This window comes from Vidua chalybeata, chromosome 1 (genome assembly GCF_026979565.1).
Source record: "Vidua chalybeata isolate OUT-0048 chromosome 1, bVidCha1 merged haplotype, whole genome shotgun sequence".
Lineage (NCBI taxonomy): Eukaryota > Metazoa > Chordata > Aves > Passeriformes > Viduidae > Vidua > Vidua chalybeata.
The window spans coordinates 1,200,638-1,213,807 of NC_071530.1; the positions used below are offsets into that span (position 1 = coordinate 1,200,638).

Below are 13,170 nucleotides of genomic sequence, written 5' to 3' on the forward strand. Positions count from 1 at the left end.
GCCTGTTTAATGTCCCCAAATGCCAGCTCACTCCCTTTCTGTTGGCACAGGGAATTCTGTCTGGGTGTGGAAAAGCTTTTGGACAAACAAGGGGCGTTTCCAAAGGTTTTGGTTACTTCCATGTCTTCATTTATCATCTCAGAGGAGCTTTCTTAGATCTAATAGCCATAGTTTGATTTTTTTTTTCCCTTATGGATTTTTTGCCTTGTTGGGATCCACGCTCCAGAGCATTCCCCAAATCCTTCATGGAAGCTAAAATATGAATTAGTGGATGCCCTGCTTTTTGTCTAACTCTGATTTTCTCTTTTTTTTTCATCCTCTCACTTGACAGCACAGCAGAGGCTGAAGTAACCAAACCGTCCAATTTGCCTTATTAAAATGTGGGTGTCCAAATAAACATAGACAGGGAGGAGAAAGGAAAAACAGCTAAATATCCTGGGAATTCCCTTTAAGAAATCACCTTTTGTCATCACAAAGGCATCACCAAGCCAAGTGTCCTTGGTTATTCCTGTCCCTAGGGTTATCAATCCATACGTCGAGAAATTTATTTCCTTTTTTCCCAAAAAAAAGCACTGATAAGGATTGAGGAGGAGTTTCTCCACCTGGCTGCTGTCTCACCTGTATTTCCATGCCTTGGCTTCCCAGGAAGAAGAACAAATCCCACCGGGATATCAAGCGGATGCTGTGTGAGTGTCCCCCGCTGTCCAAGGAGGAGCGGGCGCAGGGAGAGGTGGCCTGTGGAGAGGATTGTCTCAATCGCCTGCTCATGATCGAGTGGTGAGTTGGGGTCCATGGATTGGCCTGGAGGTGTCCTGGGAATCCCTCACATAACCTGGGAATTCCTGGGAGGGAATTCCAGTGAAGTGTCTGTGCTGGCCTGGAGTGACGTTCGGAGCTGCCAGCAGAAGTTGTGGCTGCTCCATCCCTGGAAGGTTTTGGGGGTTGGATGGGGCTTGGAGCAGCCTGGCAAAGTGGGAGCTGTCCCTGCCCATGGCAAGGGGGTGGAATGAGGTGATCCTTAGGGTCCCTTCCCATCCAAACCATCCCATGATTCCATGATTTAAATCTTTGGATGGTCTGCAGGAGATCAGCCCTCACAGCCTCCTAGATCTCCTTTCTCCAGAGCCTCTCCAGCCTATGGCTGGGGTCTCCTTCTCCCTCTGGAAGAGGTTTGCTGCTCCATGGGAGCTGGAGGCAGGGACACGGTGCTTGGTGGGATTCCCCTCTGGCACGAGGATTGTGGAAGGATTGGAATTCTGGCAGAATCCAGAATTGGGATTGGGATTCTGGCAGAATCCCAATTTTTGCTTTTGTCTCGTAGGCCTTACCTAGGGCAGGGAATATCTTGAAGGAATAACCCCCAGAACAAGGGGAGAAGAGCCCAGTTCTCCCCACTGGGATGCCCTGATACAGAAATACAGCGGGATCAGCATTCCAAATGTTTTTATCTTTCCAGAAATGAACGATCTGCATTTGCATGTTGACAGCCACGTGGTTCTGCTTTTTATAGCAAACCGCATTAGAAGGTTTTGCGGGGAATTTCTCATGATTCTTTGGGATTTATTTCCCATCTGAGCCCTTCCTGTTGGCGCTGTTTTCCTGCTGGGAATTGATTTGCTCCCTTCCCTTCCCTTCCCTCAGCTCCTCCCGGTGTCCAAACGGTGACTACTGCTCCAACCGGCGCTTCCAGAAGAAGCAGCACGCGGATGTGGAGGTGATCCTGACCGAGAAGAAGGGCTGGGGGCTCAGAGCTGCCAAGGACCTGCCATCGTAAGCCTTCCCTCTTCCCACGGCCTTTTCCCACCCTTTCTCTCCCTCCTGAAGGGAAAAGGGCCTGTGGGGTCTGGATTTCCCTGGCAGGAGATGGGCTGAGTTCTTCCAGCTGGGTGTCCCTCTTCCTCTGGCATCTGCCCATCTGTTGTTTGATCTCCCACCCTGGTTTTGCTCTTTGTGGTTTCCCAGCAGCCTTTCCATGGCTTATTCTTGGGATGAATCTGCCTCCCCTTTCTCTGTCCCTACTTCATTCCGGTTGTGTCCATTCTTCTCTTCCCATTTCTGCAAAACTTCTCTTCCTGAGTCCTCCTCCTCCTCCCCTTCGGACAGCGAGAAGCTCTGGAGGGGATCTTTCCTCCTGTTCTTAATTCAGGATTGTAATTCCAAGTGCTGGGTTAGGTGAGGCCGGGAAAGGAGAGAGGAGCGGGGACATTGAAATCTCCTGAGGCACAAGGGAGGATTGGGATGGGGAGGCCAAGCTGAGTTTTACTGGGAGAAAGGAGCATCCTGGAGTGTGTCCAGGGCCTGGGAAGGGGCTGGAGAATTCCTGAGGGAGCTGGGAAAGGGCTCAGCCTGGAGAAAAGGGGGCTCAGGGGGGACCTTGTGGCTCTGCACAGCTCCTGACAGGAGGGGACAGCCGGGGGGGTCGGGCTGGGAACAGGGAACAGGGACAGGAGGAGAGGGAACGGCCTCAGGCTGGGCCAGAGGAGGTCAGGGTGGATATTGGAAAAATTCCTCCTGGAAAGGGCTCTCCAGCCCTGGCACAGCTGCCCAGAGCAGCTGTGGCTGCCCCAGCATCCCTGGAAGTGTCCAGGGCCAGGTTGGATGGGGTTTGGAGCAGTCTGGGACAGTGGAAGGTGTCCCTGCCCATGGGAATGGTGTTGGAATGGGATGAGCTCAAAGTTCCCTTCTAATCCAAACCATCCTGTAATTCTATGAACATATTGAATTTATAGAACAAACCCTGCTCCAAGGGGAGCTTTGTCCCTCTGTCACCTTCCCATGTGACAGCATAAAATCCCAAATTAATCAGAATTCCCTGAGATTAGGGCACATCATTATTGCTACACCACCAGGATGGCCAGGCTGGGAGTTGTGTTCAAAGAATCCTCCTGAACAGCGATTATTTTGTGTTTGTGGATTTTTTTTCCCTAAGAAAATTCATATTTTTCCCTCTTGCAGCAACACTTTTGTCTTGGAATACTGTGGGGAAGTGCTGGATCACAAGGAGTTCAAGGCTCGGGTGAAGGAATATGCCCGGAACAAGAACATCCACTATTATTTCATGGCCCTGAAGAACGATGAGGTGAGCAGTGGGATTGCTGGGATGGGCTCTGGGAAAGGCTGGATTTAGCTGTGTACAGCACCAGCTCCTTGGGAACCCATGGAGCAACGTCCTGAATCCATTGGGAATGCTTTCCTGAGGAAACTTCAAACCTCAGGATTTTTTAACCCGTTGCTCAATTCCAACAAAATTGTGGCAGTTTAAATGTATCCCGGTGTCCTTAGGGAGGGAAAAGTGTCTTTCCAAAGGAAAAGATGGAGCATGGCTCGTTGTTCCATGGGAGAGAAGTTTGGGAAGATGCTCCAAGCCAAACTCGCTCTTTTTGGGTGCCCAAATACACCAAAAATCCACATTTCCTTTCACATTAAACTCCCATGAAACTGGGATATTTAAAGCTGGCAGAGTCCCTCTGTGCAGGATTGACACTGGAATATTTATATATGGGATATCCTTAATTATTTATGGCTGCTTCAGCTCCCAAGGGATGTGGAGCTGTTCCCTCTGCCCGAGAAGAAGAGGGATAAATAGAAATTCCATCTCTTATTCTCCTTATTCTCTTTGTCTCTCCTGTCAGGACCTTTTGGGGGTCGGGGAGCTTGAGAGAAAAGGAGCTAAAAATACTCAGAGTGGTTTTTCCTGGGTGTTTTTCCTCCTAAAATAAGGATTTTTGAACTTGTTGTGTGATTTTAAATGTCACAAAGGAGCATTTCCAGTTATCAAAGGAGTTTTTATTTCTGGGATGACTTTTCTTTTGGAGTATGAGGTGTGGGGGAGAAAAATTCACTGTCCCAACCCCTCATGGCTGTATCAGAAACAAAATCCAGGATCTGCATCCAGCTGGAGAGCTCTTGAAAATGAGGAGCCGTGTACCTGGGTGGAATTAATGTCCTAACAAACCCCAAGCTTTAAAATAAAGATGGGGAATATCAAATAAAGAGTGGGAAGGGAGATGATTCCCGCATGGGTTGTGTTTGTAGCTGCTTCCCATTCCAAGGAATGAGCCTTTTCCCCTGCATTTCTTGTCCCTTTTCAGATCATCGACGCCACCCAGAAAGGAAACTGCTCCCGCTTCATGAACCACAGCTGTGAGCCAAACTGTGAGACCCAAAAGGTAAAATCCTGGATCAAATCCAGCAGCTCCTCCCTCTGGAGAGCTCAGACTGAAGCGTTTTCTTTCTTTATTTCGGGGATTTTTGTCCCTGCTGTATCAGTGACATGAAAACACCTGGATTTAAACGGGGCACTTTGCCCGGTTTTGAACTCCCCAGTGCTGCTTTTCCAAGGATTGGTGTGTTCAGGGAAAGCAAACCTGGAGTGGAGGCTGGAATAACTCCTGGCATCTTTTCCCCACAGTGGACTGTGAACGGGCAGCTCCGGGTTGGGTTTTTCACCACCAAGCTGGTCCCGTCGGGCTCGGAGCTGACGTTTGATTACCAATTCCAGAGATACGGGTACGTCCCTTTTCCTGCACAGGAATTCCTGCTCTTCCCCTTTCCCACTGTTCCTACTCCATCCCTTTCCCAGGTAATTACCTTCCCTGCTTCTTCCTGTCTGATTATTCATTAGCCAGGCTCCAGACTTCGCAATATTCCTCAAGAATTCCCGTTCTTCCCTTCCCACTCCTGTTTTATGGCTTTGCAAGTCCCTGATGGAGCTGTAAAACCCCCTGGATAACTCATCCCCTCTTCCTGGCCTAATCCAGGGCTGCAGGGAAAGCTCCAGCCTGGAATTGGGATCCCTTTGCTAAACCTGAGCCTAAGATTCCTCCATTACTCTTTTAACTTGAGGAACATCCCTTCCTGTTCCTTCTGGAACCTTCTCCAGGCCCTTCCTGGAAGTAGGAATGAGTTTTTACTTGTGTTTTAAGATTATTCCTCCTTCCTAGAAATTCCTGGAATTGAGCATCCCTGCTTCTTACCACTGCAGAGCCACGTTCCTCCAGTGGGTTCCACATATTTAAAATAAAACCCTGCCATTTTCCCAAGAAGTTGTGGAATGGAGTTTAAAAGGGATGGTGTGTCAAGTGAGAAATACAGAGTCTTGGTAGAAATATTCCTTGGGAACTGTACTTATTGCATTTATTATATTTATTATAAATATTATATTTATTAGCCATGGCTGAACATCCAAAACAAATTTTCCGTGTGGATTTTGCTGCTTCTATAAATCCTGAGCTCATTCTTTATCCTGTTTTGAGCTCTAAAATTCGGTATATGAGCTATGAAATGCTATGAAATGCAAGCTTTTCCTAATGGATGTATAATCCTGAGGATAAATTCCTTAGGAAAATTAGGATATTGATGGCAATGTGGGATGAGAAGTTGTCAGCCCCATCAGCTCCACCTTTTCCTCTCTTGATTCCTGGTTCTTGGCCTGTGGAGGGCCTGGAAGTGAGGCAGGCTTGGCTTTCCAGCTGCCACAGCTGGGGATCATGGCAGCTGTGTTGGGAATAAAGACTTTATTTGGATTTTCAGTGGCTTTTCCGTGCAGAGCCATTCCCATTCCTGGCTCCTGAAGGTGCAGAGGTGGCTGGGGCTGGGCTTGAGCTGTGGCTGAACCTCCCTTTGTGTCCCCCCCACAGCAAAGAGGCCCAGAAATGTTTCTGTGGCTCCTCCAACTGCCGGGGGTACCTGGGGGGGGAGAACAGGGTCAGCATCCGCGCGGCCGGAGGGAAGATGAAGAAGGAACGCTCCCGGAAAAAGGACTCGGTGAGTTTGAGGATTGAGCCCCTGGGATTGAGCCCAACCATTCCCCAGCACTGCCAGGACCACCCTTGTCCCCGGGTGCCACATCCACGTGGCTTTAAATCCCTTCAGGAATGGGGATTCCACCACCAGCAGCCCTTTCCGTGAAGGAATTTCCCCAGTATCCGACCTGAGCCTCCTCTGGCACAGCTTGAGGCAGTTTCCTCTCATCCCATCACTGTTCCTTTGGGAGAAGATGACTCCTGATAACCTCAGGGTTCAGTCTTTCCCATGGATAAAGGTTGGATTGATGATCTTGGAGGTCTTTTCCAACTCCAGTGATTTTATTTCACAAGGCTCCTCAAGATTTGTGTTCTCTTGGATCTTCTGTTAAATCCAGTTTCCTTTCTCCTGGTAATTTAAAGTCCCACCAGAGTGACTTTCCCAGATCCAGTATTTGCTTATCCATAACTGAACCCCACCATAAACTGGATTCAAAAATGTGGGTTGCTTTCCATGATTTTTAAACATTGGTGAAAGATGAACAATATTGGTTTTGCCATTTAGGGCATCACCTGAAATTTGGCAGCTTCAAGGGCAGAGATTCACCATTTCCAGGTTGGAAGGTGGAATTTTAGAGACAACACATGGAATTGCAGGGATGGGTTCATGCCATGTGGAAAAAGTGCAGAGAATCCAGAGCAAGAGGAATTTTTTTGGGTGAAATCTTCTGCAAGAACCTGCACAGGCTCTTCTTTAATTCCTACAAATTGTAATTATTCCATCCTTGAAGGGACAAACCTCTGTTCCTATGGAGAAGATTTATTCCTAATTCTTTTGGGAAGTTTAAAAATGCCAGTTTCATTTAAATGTGCTGTATCAGAGAGTAAGGAAACCAAGAAATAATTCCTAAATAATTTATAGAGAGTGAGTAAGCCAAGTAATAATTCCTAAATCATTTATAGGGTGTTTTAAAACACTAATTAGTCACTAAATGAGAGGGTGATATTCCAGTGTCCATGTGGAGAGGGAGTCTCTGGTTGTAAGGATTATAAATCTGTTATAGTTTATAATCCATTGATCATTACAAATTTTTAAAGAATTTATACAACTCAAAATATAAATAATAAGTTTTACCTGCAATTAAAGATAATTTCTTAGTTTGTTCTCATGCATGGAAAGATAAACTCAGGACTGAGAGGGTTTTGGTGGAACCACCTGGAATTTCCAGCATTTTCCGTAGGGAAAAGGGAGCTCGGAGTCGGGGAATTCCCTGGCCTGAGCCTGAGGGTGTTTTCCCGTGGCTGTGCAGGTGGATGGGGAGCTGGAGGCGCTGCTGGAGAACGGGGAGGGTCTCTCTGATAAAAACCAGGTGCTCAGCTTGTCCCGGCTCATGGTGCGGATCGAAACCCTGGAGCAGAAACTCACCTGCCTCAAACTCATCCAGGTGAGGAGCGGCCCGGGAAGGGGAGGGCTCCACGTCCTGTTCAAGTGGCATCCTCAGAGGAAGAGGGGGAGTGTGGGAGGCAGGTCCTGCCCTTTTTGCTGCACCCCAAGCTCAGCCGAGCGGCTCCAGGATCCACTGTCCTTCAGTGTTATTCCCCAGTATGAGCTGTAGTGGTTGGAATGGTCCTGCTGCTGGATCCCTGCTCCAATCCCAGCAGTTCCAGCCACTCAAATCAGCTTGGACCTGCTCAGGGGCCGAGTTCTGGCTGTGCCACGGCTTTGACCATGATCCCAGTGGAGCAGTTTGCCATGTTTTTGCCTGGAAGTCTCTGACTATCCCCACATCTGGCTCTCCAGAACACGCACTCGCAGTCCTGCCTCAAGTCCTTCCTGGAGTGTCACGGCTTGTCCCTGCTCTGGATCTGGATGACGGAGCTGGGCGACGGCAGAGGAAGCACGGCCAACAACCTGAAGCTGCAGCTGGAGGTCAGTGATTCCCTTGAGGTGGGAAAAGCCCTTTAAGATCGAGTCCAGCCATTCTCCAGCACTGCTGAGGTCACCACTCACCCTTGTCCCCAAGTGCCACCTCCACAAGGCCCTTAAATCCCTCCAGGAATGGGGACTCCGGCCCGTGCCAGGGCTGGCCAGCCCTTTTTTGGGGAAAAGGGTTTTGGCAGCTTTGCTGAATGCTCGGGATCACCAGAATTTTCTTTTCCTTCTCTTTTTTAAAATACAAATCTGTGCCAAATGTTCATGGAAAACAACCTCAGGTGTCTCAGAACTACAGGCTTGAAACTTCTGCCCTGAGGCAGATCCTTAATAGATGGAAGGAATTTGCTCCTGTGGTTTTCCTTAGATTCCTGACATAGATTCCATAAGCCAGACTTAAAGGTTGTTGCTGTTGCTGTTTATTCTGTGCTGAAGCACAGGGAATTTGAGATCCTGACAGTCTGAAGTGGAGCTGGAATGTTTCAGTTTTCCATAAGCAATTTGGGATTGGGTGCCCAAAGACTTCTGGAAATTCAGGGTCATTGAGTCCAAGCTGTGCCCGATCCCCACCTTGTCCCCAGCCCAGATCAATGAGTGCCATCTCCAGGTGCCTCCAGGGATGGGACTCCACACCTCCCTGAGAGCCCATTCCAATGTTTAACAATCCTTTCCGTGAAGAAACTTCCCAAAATCTGTCATCCATGACCTGTGACCATCATTAGATAGATGAGATCAGATATTTGGATCTTAGATTTTGTGATTTTGGGAAGGAATTCTTGGCTTTGAGGGTGGTGAGGTCCTGGCACAGGCTGTCCAGAGAGGTTGTGGACTTCCCATCCCTGGCAGTGTCCAAGGCCAGCTTGGACAGGGCTTGGAGCAACCTGGGATAGCTGAAGGTGTCCCTGCCCATGGCAAGGAGAAATTAATGAGCCTTAAAGTCCCTTCCCACCCAGACCAGGATTTTATGATCACCTTGATTAATCCGGAGTTAATTCTTCCTGAGAAAAGTGAATTATTCCAGGTTGGACACAGCTTTAAATCCTTCTGGCTCTGACAACGCCCTGCTTTGTCCTTGCCTTTAGATCATGAAGACCCTGGAGCTGCTGCCCATCCCTACTAAGAACATGCTGGAGGAGAGCAAGGTGCTGCCCATCATCCAGCGCTGGGCTCAGACCAAGACGGCGGTGCCGCAGCTCAGCGAGGGCGACGGATATTCCAGCGAGAACACGTCCCGGGCCCACACCCCGCTCAACACCCCGGAGCTCTCGGCCAAGCAGGGCGTGGAAGGTGACACGGACACCCCCAAGAAGCTGGTGTTCCGCAGGCTGAAGATCATCAGTGAGAACAGCATGGACAGCGCCATCTCGGACACCACCAGCGAGCTGGAAGGGAAGGAGGGCAAGGAGGACCTGGACCAGCTGGAGGCAGCCCCAATGGAGGTGACGGAGGAGCAGCAGCAGCAGGACATCAAAACTGCTGTGGAGGCGCCGGTGGAGAGCAGCAAATCCCAGCCTGCGGAGCTGGAGGCCGAGCCCGAGGCAGAGGTCAAGGAGAGCAATGGAGCGAAGCTGGAGGAGCCCATGGCCATGGAAACGCCGTCGCAGGATGAAGAGGAAGGAGTTTCCGACGTGGAGAGCGAGAGGAGCCAGGAGCAGACGGATAAAATTGTGGATGTGAGCGACTTGGCCACCAGGCTGCTCGACAGCTGGAAGGAGCTCAAGGTAAGAGGAGACTCCGTGCGGCTCCAGCACCTGGAGCTCAGGAAAACGTGCATTTGGTGGTGGTGTGGTGCAAATGGGGCTGGTTTGATGTCTTTTGGTCAATATTTGGTAACTAAATGGTCTTTTCTACACAAAAAGTGCTTTCTGTATAAATCCTCTGGTGGCAGCTGCCCTGGGTGTGACCTGAGAAATGTCCAGGTGTTGGTGAAACCAGCAGCTGGTTGGGTTTGGGCACGCAAAGACACCTTGCTCATCCCCTTAGACTTCCAGGGAATGGGCAGCTCTGAGGGACTGAGATTCCCATGAGCATTTTGGGTGGAAGTGGCCCACATCCCTCAGTGTGGAAACAGATTGATGGACTGTCTGCTCCTGGATTCCATCCTTGGAAGTGTTCAAGGCTACTCCTAAATGCCCCATCCCTGGAAATGTCCAAGGTTGGACAGGGCTGGGAGCAACCTGGGATAGTGGAAGGTGTCTCTGCCCAAAACAGGGAGTGGAATTGGATGATCCTTAAGGTTCCCCCCAGCCCAACCATTCTGGGATTCTCTGAATTGAGTTATCCCAACATCCCCAGCTTTTCCTGTCCTTTTAGATCTGCACCGTGTGGAGCCTCCAGAGAAGGGTCTGTTGGCCATGCCAGGTTCTCTCAAAGGCAGTGTTGGATCAGCCCCTGGCTGTTCACAGTTGGAAATGCCCGGATTTGGGTGTTACTTGGGACTTCAGTGGTTTCACTCCCATCAAGGTCTTCTGGAGCAGAAAACCTCTTCAAGAGAAAGGCTTGGTGGCTCCCTCTGTCCTCTGGAATTGTGTCCCAGTCCCATAGGTGGCCAGTGGGATCTGCAGCCAGCAGCTTCTTTTTGGTGGGACGTAGGATGATATTCCAGTAAGGTTTCTAAACTAAAAGAGGAAAGATTTAGCCCAGTGGTTAAGAAAGAATTAATTCCTCCTGGGAGGGTGGGCAGGCCCTGGCACAGGGTGCCCAGAGCAGCTGTGGCTGCCTCTGGATCCCTGGCAATGCCCAAGGCCAGGTTGGAGCTTGGAGCAACCTGGGATAGTGGAAGGTGTCCCTGCCTGTGGCAGGGGGTGGCACTGGATGTCCTTTAAGGTCCCTCCTCATCCAAACCATTCCATGGTTCTATGGATCTCACTCTCCACCCAACACTTCAGCCATTCCTTGGGCTTCTTTAGATCTTTGGAAACTCTTCACTCATCTGCTGCTCCTGCAGGATTGCATTCCATGTATTATTTCATATTCCTTACACTGAAGGGCAGGAGGGCTGGGAGCCTCTTCAGTAACTCCAAACCCAGTGATTCCTGAGGATCCAGCAGGAACTGAAGGCACAATTCCAGCTTCTTGTGGGCTTGGTGGGACTTAGAGGTTCTTCTGCCCTTCTCTTAATCAACCACCAGCCCAGCTTTAAATACTGGAAGTTGTTTTAAGCAAATTCATGTTTGCTGATGCATGGTAGAGCTAAGGAGTTTATTTACCCATTGACTTTGATAATGAGGAATGATTGGAAGGGGTTAATTAAAATAATAGGTGTTAATTGTGCCGCAGCGCCGGTGCAGGTGGAGGAGACCTCACCTTAAGCTTTGCTTGTGCCATTTCTGGAGCTGCAAACATCAGGATTTAGAAATGCAGAGATTCCCAGGAGAATTCAGGGACATTTTACCTCAGTCTGAATTTTTCAGGAGGATCAGATACTACTGAACTTTCACAGATTTTGGGCGCAATCATTGGTGACACAAATCTTAGATGGGGGGAAGAAGTGAGGTAAAACACATTTCTGTAGAGAGGTTGGGTTGTGGTTTGGTGTTTTCCCTCCTTTTTTCCAAATGGATCTGATCATTTACCAGACTTGAACTTGCAGACTCTTGGTGTGGTTTCCCTCTCGAAGCGACACCGCCAGGTTGAATTTGTGGTTCAGTTGGGAAAAGTCCTTTTCCATCATTGCCAAGAGAATTGTTAAAGTTGGAAAACACCTCCAAGATCAAGTCCAACCTGTTTTAAACTAAAAGTTAAGTCAGGCCTTAGTTGTCCTCTGCTTTGGAGACTTGTTTTGGGTATCCAGACCGAGTTGCTCCTTTGGACCAGTTGTGTTCCCTTCCACACTCATGTACACGGAGCACCACAGAGAAATGATAAAGTATTAATAAAATGCATGAAATTTCACAAAACTCCCCCAAAACGTTGCCTTAAGACCAAATTTGATCTGGTGGTGTCGTTTTATCCCCAGGATTTGTGTTTTCTTTGGAGCTTGGAGAAGCTCAGCTTGGGAATCTGCAGAATTTTGTTGCAGCTGTGGTCGGACCACGGAGTCCCGACACATTCCCATATTTTAGATGTGGATTCTCATCCTCTCTGTGTATTTATTAATGAACCTCAGGTCGTGGTCTGCTTGTAGGGATGGGGTTGGATCTCATGGGCTTGGAGTAATCCCAGCAAATCCACCCCAAAAAAGCAGGATGGTGACACGGGGCTGTGACAATTCGTTTCTCTCCTCTAAAACAACTGTAGGGAAACCGGGAGCTGGGAATTTACCCTGTCCTGGACTTTTTCATGGCTCTGGGAGTTAACTGCCTCTGTCCAACTCTCACCTCATAAGGTGCCACCAAAGCCCACCCCGGATGTCTAAAAGACAAATGCAAGCTGGAAGGGGGATGGATAATTCACCCCCAGGTGCCTTTCCCAGCACACCCAAGCTTTGGAAAAGCCGGGTTCTTGGAGTGCTGGAACACCTGGCCTTGGCTGGGGGGTGGGAGGGTCGGAAACGTCGTGACTTAAGCGCTGTCCTCTCCAGCCTTGCTGATGACCCCCTTGTAATTTCCACCGTTTCCATCCAGCTTCTCCGGGCAGCCAGAGCTGACCAAGGGGCTCCTTTTCTCCAACTCCGTGCGGAAGAAGGGAGAGGACATAGCGCGAAGAGCCGGGAAGATGGTTGGGAAGCTGGCTGATGCATGAGCAGTGTGATAGGTGAAAGGAGGACAGAGGTGGTTAACTCGGGGATGCCGACGTTATTTTGGTGCGTCCATTGCCGGCAATGGACGTCGCTCCGGGGAAATCCCAGCTCCTGGCCTGAAAGGATTAAGTGAGCTTAATTTTTTTCTCTACCTCTACACACAGGACTTGTAAGTCCTTCCAGGGCTCCAGCACTCCGGCCCCGTGAGGAGTGCTGGCCACGGCCACACCCCTGGCACGACACACACGCACATTCCCAGTGGGATGAGTTTTCAGCCCGGGCTCGTGGGCGCCGTTCCCGCTCTCCGAGGAAGCGCTGCATGGCTTCTCCCGGGCTGAAAACTCCCTCCCAGTGCCAAAGGCTGGCTGCTGGACACCCAGCAAGGGCACAGGTGGTGGTTCCGCGTGGTTCTTCCAGGTGGATTGTGCTCAGGTAAGGCTCCGTGGGCTGATCCGTGCGGAGAGGCCCGTGCTGGAGGTGACACGTGGTGTGATGGCCAGCAGACCTCTTGGAATCACCAGGACATGCCGTAGGGCCAAGCTTGGGAAGCTCTTCCCAACGTCCTCTTGAGGGCTGAGGTTGAGTAGCTGAGCTGAGGGACAGAGAGGACGCTGTGGTACCGCTCTGCCTCCCGTGGGACTGAGCTTTGGGAATCTTGCCCCACCCCTGAAGAGGCTCTCACCTTCTGGGAAGGGGCAGCTGGGAGCTGTGGCTCTGAGGATCCACAGGCCCTTTCCTTGCGACTTGGAGAAGGTCTTGGTTTTAGGAAAAACCTTTTGGAAGAGCCAGTCTTGGGTTTAAGTGGTTTTAGT

General features: G+C 49.9%; 1 protein-coding gene across 1 annotated transcript in view; it reads left to right on the top strand.

The window, feature by feature from the left end:
- Positions 1–13,170, top strand: part of SETD2 (SET domain containing 2, histone lysine methyltransferase) — a 52,093-nt gene that overhangs the window by 18,524 nt on the left and 20,399 nt on the right. Inside the window, exons 3-11 of the mRNA XM_053952601.1 lie at positions 646–777; positions 1,642–1,770; positions 2,956–3,079; positions 4,092–4,169; positions 4,412–4,509; positions 5,640–5,766; positions 7,055–7,189; positions 7,546–7,674; positions 8,760–9,398. Of these exons, the coding sequence (XP_053808576.1) occupies positions 646–777; positions 1,642–1,770; positions 2,956–3,079; positions 4,092–4,169; positions 4,412–4,509; positions 5,640–5,766; positions 7,055–7,189; positions 7,546–7,674; positions 8,760–9,398 (1,591 nt within the window). The remainder of the gene's footprint in view (positions 1–645; positions 778–1,641; positions 1,771–2,955; positions 3,080–4,091; positions 4,170–4,411; positions 4,510–5,639; positions 5,767–7,054; positions 7,190–7,545; positions 7,675–8,759; positions 9,399–13,170) is intronic.